This window comes from Lonchura striata, chromosome 21 (assembly GCF_050655825.1).
Source record: "Lonchura striata isolate lonStrDom1 chromosome 21, ASM5065582v1, whole genome shotgun sequence".
Lineage (NCBI taxonomy): Eukaryota > Metazoa > Chordata > Aves > Passeriformes > Estrildidae > Lonchura > Lonchura striata.
The window spans coordinates 1,145,180-1,164,714 of NC_140723.1; the positions used below are offsets into that span (position 1 = coordinate 1,145,180).

Here is a 19,535-nt window from a genome sequence, read left to right on the forward strand (position 1 = left end):
GTCCCGATTGGCCGCGGCCGCCTCGCGCCAGCGGCGGGCTCGCGTGCGTGCGCTACGTGCGGCCGGGCCGGGGCCTCGTGGAAAATCCCCGCGCGAGGGGCGGGGCCGGCGCGGCGCATGCGGGCGGGGGGAGCGGGCGGGACCATGCGGAGCGGGCGCGGGGGGAGCCGTGAGGCGGGCATGGCGTGAGGGACGGGCGGCGCGGCTGGGCACCGGCACCGGCACCGGACACCCGCCTGTCCCGCAGCCCTGCCGTGGGCAGCCACATCTCACACTGCCCCAGCTTGCTGCGAGCCCCGTCCACCCTGGCCTTGGAGGCTTTCAGAGTTATCCTCCATCCAGAGTGCCATGGATGCCCTGTGCCTCACCACCCTCACAAGGAATTCCTTCCCAATCTCCAAACTAAAGCTGCCCTCTGTCAGTTTGAAGCCATTCCCCTTGTCCTGCCACTGCTCGCCCTGTGGGCAGTCCCTCCCCATCTCTCTAAGCTCCCCTCAGGCGCTGTAAGGCCAGGACAAGGCTTCTCTCCAGGCTGAACAATCCCAGTTCCCTCAGCCTTTCCTCACAATTGTGGCCAGTTCTGGGCTCTGCAGTGCAAGAAAGGCGAGGAATACTGGAGAGGGTCCATGGGGGCCACGAATTTGGGGTCGAGCATCTCCCTGATGAGGAGAGATGAGACAGCAGGGCTGGGGCTGGGTGGTCTGAGGAGACTGAGACGGTGTGGGAATAACGAGTAAACCTGGAAGGAGGAAGACTGGAGCGGATGTGTGTGTTCCAGGAAAAGGTTAATTACAAGCACAATAAATATTCACTCTGATTTTGAAGTGAGTAACCATCACACTTCCTGGAGGGGAGAAGGAGCACTAAACGTGATGGCTGTGACAGCTCACACCAGTGTGCCAGCTGGAGCACAAACTTTTCTGAGTATGTAATAAGTTGGGCTGTGACACCTCACACCAGTGTGCCAGCAGGAGCACAAATTTTCCCGAGTGTGGAAAAGTTGGGCTGTGACACCTCACACCAGTGTGCCAGCAGGAGCACAAACTTTCCTGAGTGTTCTGGGATAGTGGAAGCTGTCCCTGCCCGTGTCAGGGCTGGGATGGTTGAGCTTTAAGGTCCCAGCAAGCCAAAGCATTCCGTGTTCTATCTGTGGGGATGTGGCAGTGCCAATTCACCCTGACTGCACCAACAAAGCTGTTTTATTGCTCACAGATCAGTGAAGTTCGTGGTGCTTCAGCCCTGCCTCGCCCTGTGCCGGATGTACCTTCTGGGCACATTTTTCTTTCCTTCCTGAGAACATCCCCTCAGGACAAGCTTAAAGTCTAATAAAGAGCAGAGGAAGTCTGCAGGATTGACCTTCCCGCTGGGACAGCAGCCTCTGCAGAGGGAGAAGTCCTGTGCCAGCCAGGCTGGTTTGTGACAGTGCCCCGTGTCCCCCGTGCCCACTGCCTGTGGGGCTTTTGCCTTCCCTGCACATCCCTGTGGCTGCACAGCCATGAATCAGGTTGTACCCAGCTGAGATAAGGCACCACTGGGCAGGGAAAGCCCTTGGAATTAAGCTGTCACAGGTAGATAATTCTTTGAAGTGCCAGCCCCCCCAAACTGCACATTGTACCCCTTAGAGCTGTGTCCTTGGCAGCACTTTATCCTGCAGCCTCACCCTGCCCAGTGTGAGGGCATGAGAGGGGAACATTCCCTGTAAAAACACATTCCAGATGCTGGAAATCCTAAAGCTGCATTTTTATGCTGGTTAACTGCTGGATTAGAGATGCTTCACTATCTTTGCACTTTATAAAAGTGCCTTTATTGCCATGCAGGAAAATCACACAGAGGTGTCAAATCTTATAATGAGCTAAAGAAAATGGAACACAAGAAAGCCTGAGGCTGAGGGAAATTAAATATTGTAGTAGCCAGCAAAGGCTGATGCTGAAGTACAGCAGGGTGCTCTTTGGGGACGAAACGTTTTCTGAAAGGTCATAATTAGCCTGGTGGGAGGCAGAAGTGGAGTTTAAAGGAACCCCCTGCCCAGAGCACTGAGCTCTTGCCCTATTCCCATTCAACCAAACCAAAGCTGTGAGGGAGAAGTGGCTGCGGGAGACCAACCTAAACCCCTCCTTGTGAGAAAGAGCCCAGAACTTGCCAGGAGGAGTTTAGGTCTTGTCCCCTGCCTCTCCCTCCTTCCCTTGTGGGCACAGGGGCAGCACAAAGCAGATTTCCTGGTCTGGAGCCTGGGCAATGAGCTGAGGGCTCCGAGGAGGCACAGCTGGGGACACGGGGCTGCAGGCAGCAGTGCCCAGGCGCCCAGGAGCCTGGCACTGGTCAGGTGCTGGTATAATTTTTTCCTGGATCAGCAGATTTAAACTCGCACTGTGCCGTACGTGTTAAAATTAAACTCAGAGCTGATATTAAAAGTGCTGCTGCTCAGCCGTGTATCCTACCTGATTTTTCTTTTTGTCTTGCTTTAAAGAGCATCCCCAAGGCTATGAGATTTCTAGGAAGCAGAAATTTCTTTTGGAATCCAAGCTTGTTACCAGTATCAAATACTCAGTACATTCTTTTTAAGTATTTCATGGTTTGGAAGGGGCCTGTATGGCTAATGGGGTGGACCCTGGGGACAGAGAGTTTGGGGACACATAAAGCCAGTGCTCCCATTCAACAGCCCACACAGGAACACTCACACAGCAGAACTGCTGATGGAGCAGGGGGAAAAACCACTGGCACAGACCTGGCTCACAGGCATCCACCAGCCAGAAATAGAGAGCGACTCTCAGGAGCAAAATCCCTCCGCTGCAAGGCCTCACATTCCCTGTGCTTTACAGGGAAAATTGGAGTGTGATAAATGTCAGTTTTTTGGTGGCTTGCAACACGCTGATGAGCACAGAAGCCAGCCAGGCCAGCCTTTCCCTGCCCTGTTTCGAGCAGTTGGGCAGGAGCCTTCTGAGCTCTGCAGAGTGTGAAATCACTGGTTCAGGCAGCTGAGGGTGCCAAGGCAGAGCAGAACCACCACAGATCAGAACTTGTTTGCGATGTATTCAAGTGCTAATAACCATTAGCAGCAGCAGGGCACATTCCAGGGCGTGAGCTTTCAGAGAGCCTTGAAGCACTTCCTGCAGCTCAGGGACTTCTCTCTCCCCCCAGTGCCTCCCACAACACCTGAAGATGTGCCTGGGTGGCTGCGTGAGCACCTCCCTCACCCGCTGCATCCGACACCTCTGCAAGTGCCAGCCTGTTTGTGTTCGGAGCAGGTTCCCTTGGCAGGGCAGCTCTGCATCTCAGGGAGCCAGGCTTTGCGACTCACTTCAGTCCAGGTGGGACCTCCAGAGGGAAGCCACTGGATGCAGACGTGAGCACTCTGTCACTCAGATTTCTGCTCTTCATCCACCCTGCAGATCCTGGTGATTTTACGGACCCTTCATTGGAAAGGTAATGGCAGAGTCTGACTAACGCTCTTTCTGGGTATCTATTAAATTGTGGAATGACTGTTTGAGATGTTTTCTTCCTTCTCCCCCACTTTTCATCCCATTTTTTGCAATGCCTTTGTCTCACAGCTTCACCCTGCAGCGAGGCACCTTTAGGCACATGAATAGTGAAATGGCTGGAGGTGACAGACCTCATGGCTTTCTTAATGCTCTTACCTTCCAGCACTTCCAGCTTTCTTAATGCTCTTAACTTCCTGTCTTCATCATCCTGTCTTCTCCAGGGCTTTAGTGGAGGGCTGGTTGGTCCATACTGGTTAGAGTGGGTCTGTGTGCAGTTGTGTAGTGTGGCTCCACCATCAGCCTCCCTGAGTACACGAGGGCTGTGTGAGACCCTCGGGTACCAGGCAGGATATTCTGTACTACTGGAAATGCTAATTTAAATTTACAACTACCACATCCATCTTCAGGGCACGGGGAATGGTCATTTGGAAGGGAACCAATGCATGAATCAGGGGACTGATACCAAAGAGTACATTTCCCAGGAGCTGATGATCTGATACGGTGATTTGTAGGAGACTGAAAGCTTCTGAACCAGCTGGATATTAATTGCCAGGAACTCTGGATCCAAAGGCCATAGCTGCTTGTTGCAACCATGCTGAAACCATGCAGTAATTCTCTTTATGGAGGCCAGAGTGCAAGTCCTGCACTGCTTCTCACAGAGTGTCTGAGGCTCCTTGCTGAGCAGGGCCTTCCCCCTCTCTTTGAAATGTATTCCACTATAAAGGGGAAAGCAAGTTAGGAATTGATTTGCCATTAAGAAATTGTATTTGGTGTTTAGGATTGGGTTTTTTTTCTGAATGATAACACGAAGAAAAAAAAAAGAGTAGTCCAATAACAACTCATTTGTTTCCTTAATGGGTGCAAAATAGTTATGTAAAGCACAAGAGTTATCAAGCAGGATCCTCTTGCCACAGAACAGGTACAACACAGACAGAGAATTTAAATTTCCTTCATGTTGTCTTCCTGCCTTAAACATCAACCTCATTCTCATGGGAAACACTTCCAGCTCCCATCATCACTTTTAGCTCCTCAGAGTGCAGTGGCGAGGATGGACTGTGGGCACTTTGCTCCTTCTGAAAGTCCCTGCAATGACCTTGCCTGCAGAAAAAAACACTGCAGAGCTGAGCGAGCAAACACTGGGCCCTGATGACCTTGGGAAAGCAGGGACTGGGCCCTTGGTCACCGAAATGGCGTGCATCTGTCCCCAGTTTGGATCTCTGAATGCATCTCAGTGAGGTCTGCTTTGTTCATCAAAAGGAGCAGGCATGTCCCAGACATAAAACACAGCATCTCTCTCAAGGCTGGTTTGCTGCGTGGGCCTGAAAGGAAGTTCAAGGTGGTATCTGCTTGTAGTCACATTTCTTCCATTCCACCACTGCATCTCTTAATCCAAATCCACATCTGACTGCCTTCCCTACCTTCCACATCTATCAGCAATGTCCTCTGATGTTTTCAGAAAATCTCTGCTGAAGCTTTTTCCTCAAGCCGGGCCTCTGTCAAAGGATCTCTTCCAAAGCAGCTCTGGTCCTGCTGGGATCTCTCAGCTTCCCCCATCTTTCCTCCTCTTTTTCCTTGGATTTTTTTGCTCTTGGGAAAACAAGCACAACTCATCCCTCAGGTGTGGCCTCTTCATCAAGTGCTGAATGAGCTGCACCTTTCTGATCCCTTATCTCTCAGCTCCTTGCCTTGGGGCTGAAGGTCCTGCACTCTGGTCCTGCAGCAGGTTCTCCACGTGCCTGGAGAGCTGATTGCCATGCCTTTGGAGAGTGCTGTCCCCTCCTATGTGGACTTTTGGGATAGCTGCATTGCTGTGCCCTGTGAGCTGTGCAGGGTTAACAAATTTGTGCTTATACAGCTTTTTGAAGATGAAAAGTGCCATGGAAGGGCTCTGTTATTGTTACCACGTATGAAGAGGTCTGTACCAGACCCAACCGTATTGTGTTTGGCCACTGGATGTCACAGCTGCTCAACACACAATGCAGAAAGGGAAAGTGCTTAGCCAGCAATGAGCAGCAGCACTTTCCAGAGCCTTTTCTTGTTCTGTGCACTGTTTGTTTGTTTGTTAAGGGCCTTGGGGTCTTCTCCTTTGTTTGTGCACTGCTAATGTCTGTTCAGAGAGATGGAGCAGCAGTTGTGCTTCCCCTGCGTGCTGTAACACTGGGAGATGAGGAGCAAATGGAACATTTTTAGGGGAGCAGTGCAGATACCTACAAAGCACTAATTGCACCATGAGCAGGTATTGGCACATATTATTCCTTCTCTGTCCCATCCAGTGCGCAGCTCAGAGCCCTGGGATGATGGAAACCTTTATCCAAGGTTTCTTTCTCATACAGCTCCTTTGATCCCCACACTCAGACCACATCCCAGTGCTCCTCACACACAATGCAGTGGCAAGTTTGGCCTCCCCCTTCCTAATCCTGCCTTCACGCTTTGCTTTCTTCCAAAGTCTCAAGCAGAGATCCAGAACGTGAAATCCCCTTTCAGCAAAGTCTGTAGAGCAGCCCTAAAGAGACATTACAAGGGCTGTAATGACATTTCCTGGAAATGAAAATGAAGAGGGATTATTTGACCATGTTCTCTCCTTTTTATAGCATCACATTGTCCTTTTCTCCACCTTGGGGAAATGGCAGTGAAAGGCTGCTCCTGCCCGTGGTGCAGTGAGGTGATAACCACCCCAGAAGTGATGTGAACATTAAAAAGGGAAAACTATTTTAAGATAATCCAAGGGTTACAGCTATAACTAAGAGTAATTGGCTGAAACTGAGCAAAAGAAAATTTAGGTTGACAATGAAGTGCAGGTAGCTAATGCTGAGATCTGTTAGACCATGAAATAGAATTCGCAGAGGAAACCTCTCTGCTTTTAAATGGGCAAATCCTGCCTTTAGGAGCACTGGTGTAGATGTCTGGTGTCTGTCTCTGACTGCCTCAAAGCCCATTTCTTCCACAAAGCTTCAGCAGAATCATAAAGGTGTCTGAATTTATATCAGAAGAAGGTAAGAAGGTGTCCCTGCCCATGGCAGAGGGTTGGACTAGATATATTCTTTAAGGCCCCTTCCAAACCAAACCATTCTGATTCCATGATTAAATTTAGTCAAATACATCAAAATATTGTATAAGATGAAGGAGGTCTAAAGGGATTGTGTGAACTGGAGAAATGAATTCCAGTGCTTTTCTGCCTCTGTGATCTCTGTATGTACTTGAAAACCAGGGGCAAAAAGGGAAGAAGAAAAAAAAGAGCCTGGGCAAAATATCAAAGAAAAGAGGGACAGTTTTGGAAATAAGATGTAGAAACATTAGAGGAATTGTTGAATAAAAGAATCTCGTGTTTCAATCCGCACAACTATTGTCAGCTTTCCTCATGGGTCTGGGCCTGCCAGCACTGGCTGATCTTTGCCTTTCATAAAACTTGTGTAGGCTCTGGATGCCTTCACTCATCCAGCACAACCTCAGCAGAGAGAGCTCTGTTTGAAGAGGTTTTAGACTCACTCAGAAAAACCTGCATGGCCTGATTGAAGGCACTCTGTCCATCTCACTTCAAACAGCCTGTTCCTGGTCAAATGTTTGCTGGGCTGGAGTGATGCAGCCCTTACTGCAAGCCCTGATGGAATTCCTGCTGATTCAGAGGCAGAGGAGTTAACCCTTTCAAGTTCTGGGTCAAAGGAGCACTGAGGTTTGAGCCAGCTACTTCAATGCCATATCAAGGTTTTAATGTGGCCACCAATACTCAGAATGTCAGGCTTGAGCTGAGCTTTAGGCCAGTGAGGACAGAGAGAATAGCCTGGGAGAAGCAGGATTTAAAAGATGGCAAAGAGTCAGGGGAAACTGTAGAGATGAAAGTGAAGTGTATGGAAGCCAACGATGTGGGATAAAAGGCTTATTTCCCACTGCAGTCAAGGTGGGAGGGGGAAGGCTGAGGTCTGTGTGAAAGTTCCCTGCCTCTGGAAATAACTCATGCCAAGAATATTCATGGCTGGCACACACGACATCAGATTTTCTCACTGGCTGAATCTCAGTGCAGAGATGAGTCCTGTGCCAGTCTCCTGTGAACCCCCAGCTCACCTCTGCTGTGCTGCCTGGAGTTCCCAGGCACTATGTCCATTCTTCTCTCCAGAAATTATGTCCAGGTAGCAAAAGAGCTGACCCACACAAGCCTCAGGACAACCAGGTTTAATACCACATACACTAAAAAAGCTCCAAGAACCAGTAAGCACTGGTTGACATGAGCAATACTTTCTACAGGAGGACTTCCATAACATTCAGCTCTTAGTTAGAAGCTCAATATCCAAATTCATTTAAAGAACTTAATTAAAATTATTGTTCTGTCCTAACCCCAAAACAAATTCATGCTTTGTGCCCTTAGTAAATCCTTTCCACGGATTGCTGTGTCTTCATAGAATCACAGAATGGTTTGGCTTAGAAGGGACCTTAAAGACAAGAATTTGAGCTAACACAGATGTGGCTTTTGGGTGTGCTGAGCACCCACAGCCCCTGCTGATGTCAAGAGAAATGTCACAAATGTTGCAAAAACTCCATTAAAAATTAATTTGCTGTCAACTCCCGTTTCCGGGCACGAATGGGCTTTATTTCAAGTGCTTTGTGCAGACTGGGCTGGCTGATCAATAAAGCACAAGCAAGGGAAGCAGCTTGTCACTGTGTGACATCCATTCCCCTGCCCTGCAGGTGACAGCAGAGGTGCTCCAGCACAGAGGTGACCCCCTGTGCCTGGCTCTTCTTCACACCCTCCTGTGCTGCTATGTGGAATCCTGAATTGTAAAGAGGTGTAAACCCCCAAAATTACACCCTCAGCTAATTTCAAAGCCTATTTACACAACTGGATACACAAGGATTAAGAAGTGCATTGCAGGGCAGGTTTGCTTAGTTTGGTCCTTACACAGTTCAGTGCAGCTGTCAGAATAAATGACTTCTTCAGAGGAGAGAAGGAAAAAACACATTTGGTTAATCAGCTCAATATTACAGCAGTTCCCAAAGATTAAATATGCACTGCACAAACCAGCAACCCTTTTTACGTTAACAATTCACTTGCAAAGAATAAGATTTTGAGTAAAATACCTGCTTCTGCTCTTCAGCACAGAAACCTGAGCTCCCATGGCACCTGTAGCTCACTTGTGCCTCTTACTGTTGAATTGCTGTTATTATTCATAGGATCACAGATTGAGCAAACTGCCTGTGCTGCAGCATCCTGGGGCCTGTCCTGCCCAAACTGCCCCAAATTGCCCCAAACTTCCCCAAACTGCCAGATCAGGTCTTGCCTTCTGTGCAGCACAGCCTGACCCTCACCCCCAGACTCACCTCAGCTGCTGCCACCTCGCTGAGTGGCTGAAAATCACCTTGCTCCTGAAAATAATTACCAATTTTATCACAAGTGGCAGGGACGCTGGGAACAGAAGTGCTGAGATTTCACTGATCTGACTTTTCTTGCTTCGTGTTTAATATTGCTGCATGTTCACCTAAAACAAACAGCCCAGCTATGCTGCTTTTGTTGGAATCTCTAATTCTTTTCCATAGAAGGTAAAAATTCCATTCCTGGGGAGGTTTCTGCTCCCCTTTTGTTTTGAAACCACGGGTCTAGGAGCTGGGGGCCACGGCTGGGAAGAAAGGGCTGCCAGCAGTGTGCCATTCCTGAGGGAGGAGGAGGAGGATTTTCAAAGGGAATGGCATTTGCCTGATGACAGGATAAAAAAAGGCAGGGAGAGAATCCAGGGTCTGTTCCCTGTTCTGTCAAATGACTTTTACTGGACCATAGACAAGTATTTGCTTGGGACACATTTTTGAGGAAATCAAGTGTCTGAAGAGACACAGAAGTCCACAGGAGCATTTAGACACCTGCCACCTGCTAGTTTTTATTTGAATTCCTGCATGTTTTTTGGAAAGCCATCAGGGTGTCAGTCTCTTGTATGGTGCCTGCACCTTTCAAGTCTAAGTAGTTTTTGAGAGCTCTGAATTTTTCAGAGGTTTCAAATCTCTCCCATTCAAAACTAGATTTTCAGTGATGAGGGAAGGTGTTGAAAGCAAAGTGATTTGAATGCTAAGGCTCAGGGGTGTGGAGTGCTTTTAAACCCAGTCTCTGATTTTCAGACCAGCTAAAGTGACTACAATTTTGATTTTAGTACGATTGTGAATGCTCTGCACTTTTTGAAATCCAGTCCTCTGAATGCTGTCTGCCTTGGTCTTTGCTCTGAGTAAAGGGAAGCAGCTCTGAGGTCTGGGCTGGATATTTCTGCTTACGAAGCTCTGCTGTACCCATACTTGCAGCGAGGAGCTTTTCATCCCATTCATGGGCAAAGAATGGACAGAAAAAGTGGGCAGAGCTGTGCAGGGGCCAGAGAGCGACCCGAGGCCATCAGCTGTGGCCATCAGGGGACCTGTCCCCTCTGTGGGGACAGCTGAGCCAAAAGGGCCACAAAGTTTGCCAAAAGTCAGCAGAGCTGACCAGTTTTGGTGATCCATCCACAGGGCATTGTTTGCTGCTGTGCTCGGGGTGGCTGAGGAGAGGGGCAGGAGGGCTTTGGAAAGAAAATCAGCATTTGGGGTTTCTGGGGAGAAGGGCAGGAGGGCTCTGGAAAGAAAATCAGCATTTGGGGTTCCTGGGGAAAAGGGCCGGAGGGCTCTGGAAAGAAAATCAGCATTTGGGGTTTCTGGGGAGAGGGGCGGGAGGGCTTTGGAAAGAAAATCAGCATTTGGGGTTTCTGGGGAGAAGGGCAGGAGGGCTCTGGAAAGGCCAAGCCTGCAGAAAATCAGCATTTGGGGTTTCTGAGGGGTTTCTAACCAGTCCCTCCCTCGGCTGTGCTGCAGGTACCACACAGACGTGCTGATGGCAGCGCTCCTGCTCTGCCTGCTCCTGGTGCCCCTCAGCCACTGCCACGAGGTGCCCTGGACATACAAAGGTAAAAATGGGGCTGCTTTGGGGTGCTGCTGGACAGGCTCCCTTCCCTCTGTGCTGCAGGAGCAGCCTGGCTGGCCCTTAGTGAGAGATCACACAGCAGCTGATTTATTCATTGATGCCTTCGTGTCTTGAAAGTGATTATCCTCAATGTCACCTCTTTTTACTCCTCTGTGTGGTTAGGACACATTGTCAAGGTTCAAACAATGGGGGAAATCTTTAGAATGTGCTAGAAGAAAAGCTGACCTTTGGATGATCCTGCAAGGAAAAACTTTAAATACTGCCTGCTTCTTATTTTACTGTCCTATCCCAGGCAGTACAGAGCACTAAGAAGTACTTATTTAGGTATTTATAATTTTTTGGTGAAATTTTATCTACATTTCACTTGTGTCAGGGGGTTGTTTGCAGAGCTCACTGAAGTGTTAATTAATCCTTTTATGATCTTCAGTGGGCTAAGTTACAACAAAGGATATTGCTGAAGATTTGCAATATTGCAATTGCTCTCTCCCTAGTTAAAAATAGCTAATTGCTGTCAGTTCCTGATCCCAAGCTGAGCCTTCCTGCCTATTGCCCTGATCCTATTCACTTGTGCTGGTTAAGAAGCCAATTCCACACCTCTGGCAGCTGGGACCCATTTAAATCCCCATTTCCACGTAAACACTGCTCCTCTTTTGGTGGGGGTTCAGCCTCCAGCAATCACCGCGCCGCTGCTGCAATGCAGGTTTCTTCCTTTGCAGCACAGCTGTCCTGCAGACACAATAATGTGCATTTTCACTCTGGGGAAGGCACAGCAACCTGTTATGGCTGCAGCTCCTGGCGTTCCGATAATTGGATCGGCATTTCCCGCTGGCAAACAAGGGGAGTGCTCTGGCTGCTGATCACAGCACATCCCTGTCACCGTCCTTGCCCCCTCCAGGAGAAGGAGAGCTGGATGAAGAGCACTGGGGACAGCACTTCCCAGACTGTGCTGGCCAGCAGCAATCCCCGATTGACATCCAGAGGAGGAAGGTGAGCTACAACCCGCTGCTGCAGCTGGAGCTGGCTGGCTACGATGGGCCCTTGCAGGGCCAGCTCAGGATGACCAACAACGGCCACTCTGGTAAGGCTCAGGGCACTGCAGGAGCAGATCTTTGGTTTCAGCTGTGCAAATGCATTCCCAGACAGTGCCCTTGTTCTCAACTCACCTTGCTTGGCCATCTCACTTCATTCTGCTCCCTTAGGTTCGCTGTTTTCCTCAGTCACCCAGGAAGGCTCTCCAAAAATGCATAAATAAATCAGAAAAATAAAAGGCAGTTAGGTTTCTGCAAGGTATTTTCATGGAAAGGGGATCAAATGCAGCTGGAGAATTCCAGATTGATAATTTCCTTTAATGTGCTGCAAGACAACAGGAGTGCAGCAGTGAGTGGTATTTGGGGCGCACTCAGAAAATGCATCTTTTGGCCTGTGCATGAATCAGAAGTGACAGGAGTGGAACCTTTGCATCCCAGGTTTGGTTGGATGTAGGTCACCCCAAGAACAACACAGAGGAGGATCACAAGCCAGAGGATTGATATTTTGGAGCTCAGGAAAGGGAACTGAAGCACAGCACATGTTAAAAGCCTGGCCTTTGGCTACACCGTTTCGGGGCAATATTATAATTTAGGAGATCCCAGATTCCCCTGCTGCAGTCTGTAATTCATTGCCTAAATAATTCATCAGCTGGTACTGCTGGGATAACGCCTTTGGACTACAGATGAGCAATGAGAGAATTTCCTGGTGGCTGCATGGGAGAGAGGATGAGTGGTCTGGGAAGGTGTAGGGAGCATGGAGCAGTCGGCTCCTGAGTCCTGCACTGCAGCTCTTTCTTTCCTGCCTGTGACAAAGAGAGAGAAATCCGGTGTGAGGGCAAGGCAGCAGAGTGCTGGGGGACAAAGTGCCAGCAGAGGAAGACTGCTGTGCCTGTGTTCCTGAAAATTGTAACTCCTTTTGTGTGGCCCACACAAGCTCAGCGTTCAGCCAGGAGCTCTCTGTCAGCACTACTGCCCTGCCTGCCTAGACATTAATTCTTGCAGGTTTAGCTTTTTTGACTGCATGTGTGTATTTGCCCATTCTTTTGTTAACTTCCCAACAATGATTTTCTGATGCGGGGCAGTTTCCTAAAGCACAAAGACAAACGACTGTCCCTATTCACAGCTCCTGTGAGTCAGGCTGGGCTTTTCTACTGGCTTCAGTGAGATGGGACAGGGCAGCAGAATCTCTCAGGGAAAGCACTCAGCAGATCTGAAAGGGACATTTATCAGCAGGACTGTCCTTACAGGCTCTCAGAGCCAAACCCCAAATGTCTCACCAAGAAAACCAGGTTCATTTTTTCTGTAGGTCTGTTAGCACCAGGCTAAATCCCACCTGAAGATGCCTGTTTGCTGTGGTGTGAGTGCTCACACAGACAGCCTGGGGTTAACAAAGCCTTTTGTATTTGCACCATTCTTTTTGTTTTAAAGAGGGTTGCTCCTCCAGCTGGTACTGAGGACAGGAAAAATTAAAACGTCATCCATGTGTGCATCCTCCCCCAGAAGCAGATTTAACTGGGGTCTCCAGTGTCCCCATTGACTCCCCAGGGGCCAGAGCTGGGCAGCCAGGCTGGCTGTCCCTGCAGGCAGGATGGCCAGAGGCACTCCAGAGCAGGAGTGCTGGGGAAGGCTCAGCTGCACTCCTCTGCCCTGCCCAGATGATTCTGCACCACCTGGCAGAGCCAGGGCAGAGCAGGAGGGAGGCACAGCCAGCCTGGAGCACTCACACTCCCCACTCACACTCTGTGAAAGCAGAAGCAAACCAGGCTACTCCCTGCCTTGTGCTTGCAGCAAATATTTGCCTAGAATATCTTACAGGGGCCTTAAGCTGGTTACAAGCTCACAACACAATTCCCCGGCTGTGTTTTGTAGAAAGTAGAAACCCTGGTGAGGTACTTGAAGTAAATAACCCTCATTATGGAAGGCAGTCAGCAGGGAACTTATGAAAAAGGTAGATTATGTTCTCCCTCCCACTCTAGAGCCTTTGGGATATTAAAAGGAAACATGCTTTCGTTCTTGTCTGTCTATATACAGTTCACAAACAAAAGAAACTCCTCAGAAACCCAAACTATGACTAATTAATAATATGTTTGCTGCATTTTGCAAGGATAGTTGCTAGTTTTTATAACATGCTGGGGGCTTTCATTTAGATGAGGCAATTCTCCACTTTCACTCCTAGATTTATTAACATAATCTATGATTTCTGGCAGTGAATTAGCAGGAAGACAAAGGGTTTGTGACTTCTCCTTGGCAAGGAGAAGAAAAGAGGTTTGTCTCCACAAATCCTTCAGCAGTCACACAGCCTTTTCAAACCTTCAAAGCGTTCCCAGAATGGCTGGGCCTCCCTGGGAATTGTGATAACAGATGAGGCCACTCTGTGTTGATTCCTATGCCCCTTTCCTGCCTTGGAAAGGAAGTGGCTGACAGACCTGTGCCAGGTGTGCTGTGCTGGTGGGAGTGAGCATTAAAGCCTTCATTAGTGCCCACTACCAAAGCCAGAGCTCAGCGGGAGAAGGGGTCTGCAGGCACAGCCCAGTCCTGCTTGTGCCTGCTGTGCTGCACCAGCCTGAGCCCAGGAAAGGTTCCCAGCACCCCCAGCTTTAAAGTTCACTGCCTTCCCTCCCACACCGGGGTGCTGACCGTGCTGCTCCTTCCACGAGGTGCCACCGGCACTGTAGGACCAACCACAGGGTGGTGGCTGCACCCCCTGCCCCTCCAGCCCTGTCATTTTCCAGTTCAGATCGATTTGCCACCCACCATGAACATCTCCAGAGGGCTCCCAGGCGTCTACACAGCCGTGCAGATGCACCTGCACTGGGGTGGGCTGGAGCTGGAGACCAGCGGCTCGGAGCACACCATCGACGGGATGCGCTACTTCGCCGAGGTTCGTGCGGCCCAGGGCTGCAGGGCGGCTCGGGGCTCCCCCTGGGAAAGGGGGGCTGCACCCCGCAGGGCCTGCAGGAGGCAGGGGGGAAAGGGGGACAATGGCAGGGCTGAGCTCGACGGGGCTGGCGCAGAAGGTTCCAGGGAAAGCCATGGGGAGAGCACTCGTGTCCCTCTGAGGTGGAGCTGCTCCCCACGGTCGCCACAAAGCTGGCAAAGCAGAGGTCCCTGTGGCCTGCTGCGAGGCACAAACAGCACAAACTGGGCTGGTGACTGTCCCTTCAGCGTGTCCCTCTGAACACGCTGGAGCCCTTCATCACTCCTTGCTAAATGAGCCCGTCTCTCTCCTGGCAGCTGCACATTGTCCACTACAACTCTGCCAACTACTCCAGCTTTGAAGAAGCCAAGGACAAGCCCCAGGGGCTGGCTGTGCTGGCCTTCCTGTACACGGTAGGTGTGAGCCAGGCTGGGGCAGGGGGCACTGCCTGAGCTAAAACCTCCCTCAGACACGAGCAGCCCGGGCCAGGCTTGTACAGCTGCCCCAGAGATGGGGTCTGGCACCTCTGTAGGCATCTCTGCTGCTTCCCCATGGCCATCTGCACACAACACCAGCCAATACCCCTTGGGAGCCCCAGAAAACTGCCCCATAAGTAGTACTTTATCTATATCCATATCTATATATCTATATCTATATCCCATATATAAGAATATCAGGTGGGGCTTCCCTGCTGTGCCTCCAAGCTTTGCTCTGCTTTGCCAGTGGCACCTCTTGATTCAGTGTGGATTTAAAAGCAGTAAAAAAAAAATCCTGTTCACTATTCTGCCCAGGCTGTACAGACCTGACCGTTATCCAGCCCATCAGGAGATCTGTGGTGTATTTGTTGTCTTTGTCTCCCAGCTGATGAATTAAACCCCACAGCTGCTCAGCAGTGAGAAGGGCAGGCAGGTCACACCTTTTGATCAAGTGTCTGTGCTGTGTTTAGGATGGGCACTTTGAGAACACCTACTACAGCGAGTTCATTTCCAAACTGGCAAGGATCAGGTTTGCAGGTAAGACCTGGGAATGCCTTTCTCTGTCCCTGAAGTGCTCCCAGCCTGTGTGTACTCCACCTCTGGGAACAGACATTTTCCTGCTGCTGTGCTGGCAGAGCATCCTCAGCCCTGCACAGCTCCAGCCCAGGGCTGTGGGGAAGGGCTCAGGGCAGCAATAAATGCACTCCTGGCAGTGTGTGCAGCACCAAATATCAGCTTCCAGCAGCCTGCACACCCCCTGATGCCTCCTGGAGCACCCCAGGCACTGGCAGAGCAGCTGCCCAGCACCCCCAGGACCAGACATGTCTGACTGACAAACCACAGACCCAGAAAGGGCCTTTCATGCCTCTCCCAGTTCCACCAAAGGTCTGATGAGCCACTGCTGTGGGCAGAGAGATTTGCTGAGCCCAGCTCCAAGAGCATTTCCACCTCTCTCTTCCCTCCCCATTAACTTCTGATGCCATCTCTGCTTCCTTTGGAGGTCAGTCAACCACGCTCAGCTCTCTGGACATCCAAGCCATGCTGCCAGAAAACCTCTCCCACTTCTACAGGTACCAGGGCTCCCTGACCACCCCCCCGTGCTCCGAGAGCGTGATCTGGACCATCTTCCACTCCCCAATTGTCCTGTCACACACTCAGGTCAGTGCTGCCTCTCACCAGCTCCTCTTCCCTCTGAACGTTTCCCTTGCTGTCCTCCAGGGATCTTGGGAACAGAGGAGCTCTTAGGGCACCTCTCCTACCGAGCTTTTGGGGTGAATTCCTGAGCAGCTGCACTTACAGGTGCCTGCCATTCTGCACGGCAGGTGACCTGAGGTCTGGTGACTGATAACAAAACTGCTCAGCTAAGCTCAGCCACCCTGAAGCACTATAAAAAAAAGGAAGAGACCAGTGAGAATTAACAAGGCAAAAACTACTGCAAGAGAGTCCCCTGGAAAAAAAAAAAAAAAAAAAAAAAAAAAAAAAACAAACCAACATAAAAACCCATCAAAAAAGAACCATTCATAACATTAAAATACTTACAGAATAATTGCCAGATTTTAGAAGGCATTTCAGGGTTTTTCTGTGTCTAGACTCACACTGGAAGTAGTGCTTTTAAGTTAATAAATAATAAAGAAGCATCAGAAAACATTTTCTTCCAGGAGAAGAAAAAGATAAAACTGAGACCACAGTAGTGGGGGATCACAGTGTGTTCTCTTTAAAAAAGAAATACTCTTTTTGTCTGGGGAAGGCCAAAAGGCACTTGTGAGACAGGTAGAGAATAGCAGCAAAATCTCCATCCATGCTGCCATCAGGCAGGTGCTCAGAACTCCTCCAGGCAAAATGCCTTCATCATGAATTAGCTGAAAAGAACCCTCAGTGCTGTTCCTTCCCCAGCTGCTCAGCAAGAAACCCTGAGGATTCCTGCCTGATCCTCAGGCCAGTCCTGGGCTGCAGAATGTGCACTGCAGGTCTGGCAGAGCTGCTGTCCCCATGCCCTGTGTGATGTCCCTGCACTGTTCTGCACTGCAGCTCCAGCCAGAGCTGCTGTCCCTGTGCCCTGTGTGATGTCCCCATGCCCTGTGTGATGTCCCCGTGCCCTGAGCGATGTCCCCATGCCCTGTGTGATGTCCCTGCACTGTTCTGCACTGCAGCTCCAGCCAGAGCTGCTGTCCCTGTGCCCTGTGTGATGTCCCCATGCCCTGTGTGATGTCCCTGTGATGTCCCTGCCCCATTCTGCACTGCAGGTCTGGCCAGATCTGCTGTCCTTATGCCCTGTGTGATGTCCCTGCCCCATTCTGCACTGCAGCTCCATGCAGAGCTGCTGTCCCCATGCCCTGTGTGATGTCCCCATGCCCTGTGTGATGTCCCTGTGCCCTCTGTGATGTTTCTGTGATGTCCCTACCCCATTCCGCACTGCAGCTCCAGGCAGAGCTGCTGTCCCCCTGCCCTGTGCAATGTCCCTGTGCCCTGTGCGATGTCCCCATGCCCTGAGCGATGTCCCCATGCCTCTGTGCCCTGTTTTTGTCCCTGTGCCAGGTCCAGCTCCTGGAGAACACCCTGCTGGACTGGCACAACCGCACCCTGCGCAACGACTACCGGCACGCACAGCCGCTGCGGGGCCGCGTGGTGGAGGCCTCCTTCCGTGCCCAGCGGGGCCAGGGTAGGGCCAGGGGACCCGGGGGGGACAAACACCACGGGGAAGGTGTGACACTGCCAGTCCTTGCAGCTGGACGGGCTGGAATCCCTGTCCCTGCTCAGGTGGTGTCCCGTGTGCCTCCTCCTTGTTTAAGGGGTGTGCCAGCCCTGCCTTCCCAGTGCCACCCCTCCAGGGTGGCTGGTGCCACCTGGCACCATGGCAGGACCCCAGCTCAGGTGTGGCTGGAGCGTGTGGGAACAGCTCTGTTGGGCAGCCACACCGAGGAGAGGAGCTGCATTTTGAAACACAGCTTTTGCTGCAGCTAGAAAATGCAGCGTGTGCAGGTCCCAGCCCTCTGTAAATTCAGCTGTCTGATTGCTCCAGCACAGTGTCATCCAGAGGAATTCACCCTCAGGCTGGATCAAATCCAGATGCAGCTCCAGGACATGAAGACAGAGTTGCTGAATGGACTGAGCCACACAGGTAAGAAACACAGGTTGAGTCCCACTCACCTTGTGAGGATGAAGAGCCCTGCTGAGCTTGGTGGCCCAAATCATTGACCGGTTTAGTACAGGCACACACAGGTAGAATTTTATCCCATGTCTGGGCCTGCTGATGGAAATCCTTCACCATCATCAAGGCCAGCCCTAAGCCAGCTACAGCTCTCTCCTGCCACATGGGTACACATTTTACAGGCAGTAAAAATGCTCAGCTCAGTTCCCCCAGGAAAAATAGCCATCATCTCTATTTTATACAACATGAGAGAAGAGGAGGAGGGAGGGAAAACCATGATTTTCCCAAACATTTGTGTGGGGGAGCTCAGCTCAGCTTTTCATCGTTTCAAAGCCATTCCCTGCTGGCACAACACACAGCAGTAACTGCAAACTCAGACTACACAGCCCTACCAGTTTTGTGGGTGTTATTCTCCAGAATTTGGGCTTGTTCACAGGAAATGTAACTGTTGGCTTTTGGGTTACTTCAGGTACAAAATCCAGCACCTTTCCAGCTTTCTACTTCCCCGCGGAGAACATTGAGAGCTTTGTGGAGGTCCATCCCCTCCGCGCTGTGTCTCTGCAAGCCTTCACCCTGTGTTTCTGGAGCAGAGCCCAGCCCGTGGGCAGCCAGACCATCCTGTCCTACTCCACTGGGGACAGCGACCGTGAGCTGGTGGTGACCGTGGGCGCAGAGCTGGGGCTGTGGGTGGGAGGCCACTTCCTCAGCTTCCCCCTGCCACAGGAGGCACGGGGCTGGCTGCACCACTGCGTGACCTGGGCCTCCGCAGAGGGAAGCGCCAGCCTCTGGCTCAACGGGGCGGCTGGCAAGGCGCAGAGCGTCCGGAAGGGCTTCGTGAGCCGGGCCGGGGGCACGCTGGTCCTTGGCAAGGACAGGGACGCTCTGCTTGGCACCTTCTCCAACGGGTTTGGGGGGTGGCTGAGCCAGGTGAACCTGTGGAGCCGGGTGCTCGACGCCGCGGAGCTGCGGGCGCTGGCGCTGTGCAGGGCAGGGCAGCCCACGGGGGACATCATCGCCTGGGGACAAACCCCCATGGCCCTTCTCGGGGGGGTGCTTCTGCAGCCCGACACCAGCTGCCAGTGAGCACAGCCTCTGCTCTTCTGACAGCATCCTGGGAGCCCTGCTTGTTGGGAAAACTGAGAAAAACCAGGGCTCTTTGCTTGTTTCTCCTCCTGCTTCCTACAGGCTCACTGGGCACCTGCTGGTGCTCCAGGGTGTTTTTCCAAAAACCTCCATCTGTGAGATAAAACAATGAACTGCAGAATCTGGCACAATCCAGCACCCTGGGTTGTTACGTCCCTCCAGGGGGTTGATTTAGATCCCCATACACTGATTTTGTTTCACGCCAAAGAGGTGCTCTCTGGTCAAAGGAGCTGCTTTCTCAAATAAAATTTCTCTCCCCTCCCTCACCCAGTCTCAGTTTCTCACCATCTTCCCTGCTTGTCTCTCCTGTTTGTCACCACCAACTCACCACCCCTTCCCATAGGAGAGGGGACGTGGAGCTCTGGCAGGGCAGGTCCTGTGCAATCCCTGTGCCTTGGCTGTGGCACAACTTTGCCTTCTTT

The 19,535-nt window shown here is 51.1% G+C and overlaps 1 protein-coding gene across 1 annotated transcript; it reads left to right on the forward strand.

The window, feature by feature from the left end:
* Positions 1-3,353: 3,353 nt before the first annotated feature.
* Positions 3,354-19,423, forward strand: CA6 (carbonic anhydrase 6). The gene is made up of 10 exons (XM_085558660.1): positions 3,354-3,423; positions 10,293-10,384; positions 11,297-11,479; positions 14,162-14,310; positions 14,664-14,759; positions 15,293-15,359; positions 15,823-15,980; positions 17,358-17,481; positions 17,842-17,940; positions 18,440-19,423. Exons 2-10 carry the CDS (start codon positions 10,312-10,314, stop codon positions 19,051-19,053), a joined length of 1,563 nt encoding a protein of 520 aa, XP_085414786.1. The 5' UTR covers positions 3,354-3,423; positions 10,293-10,311; the 3' UTR covers positions 19,054-19,423.
* The last annotated feature ends 112 nt before the right edge of the window (positions 19,424-19,535 follow it).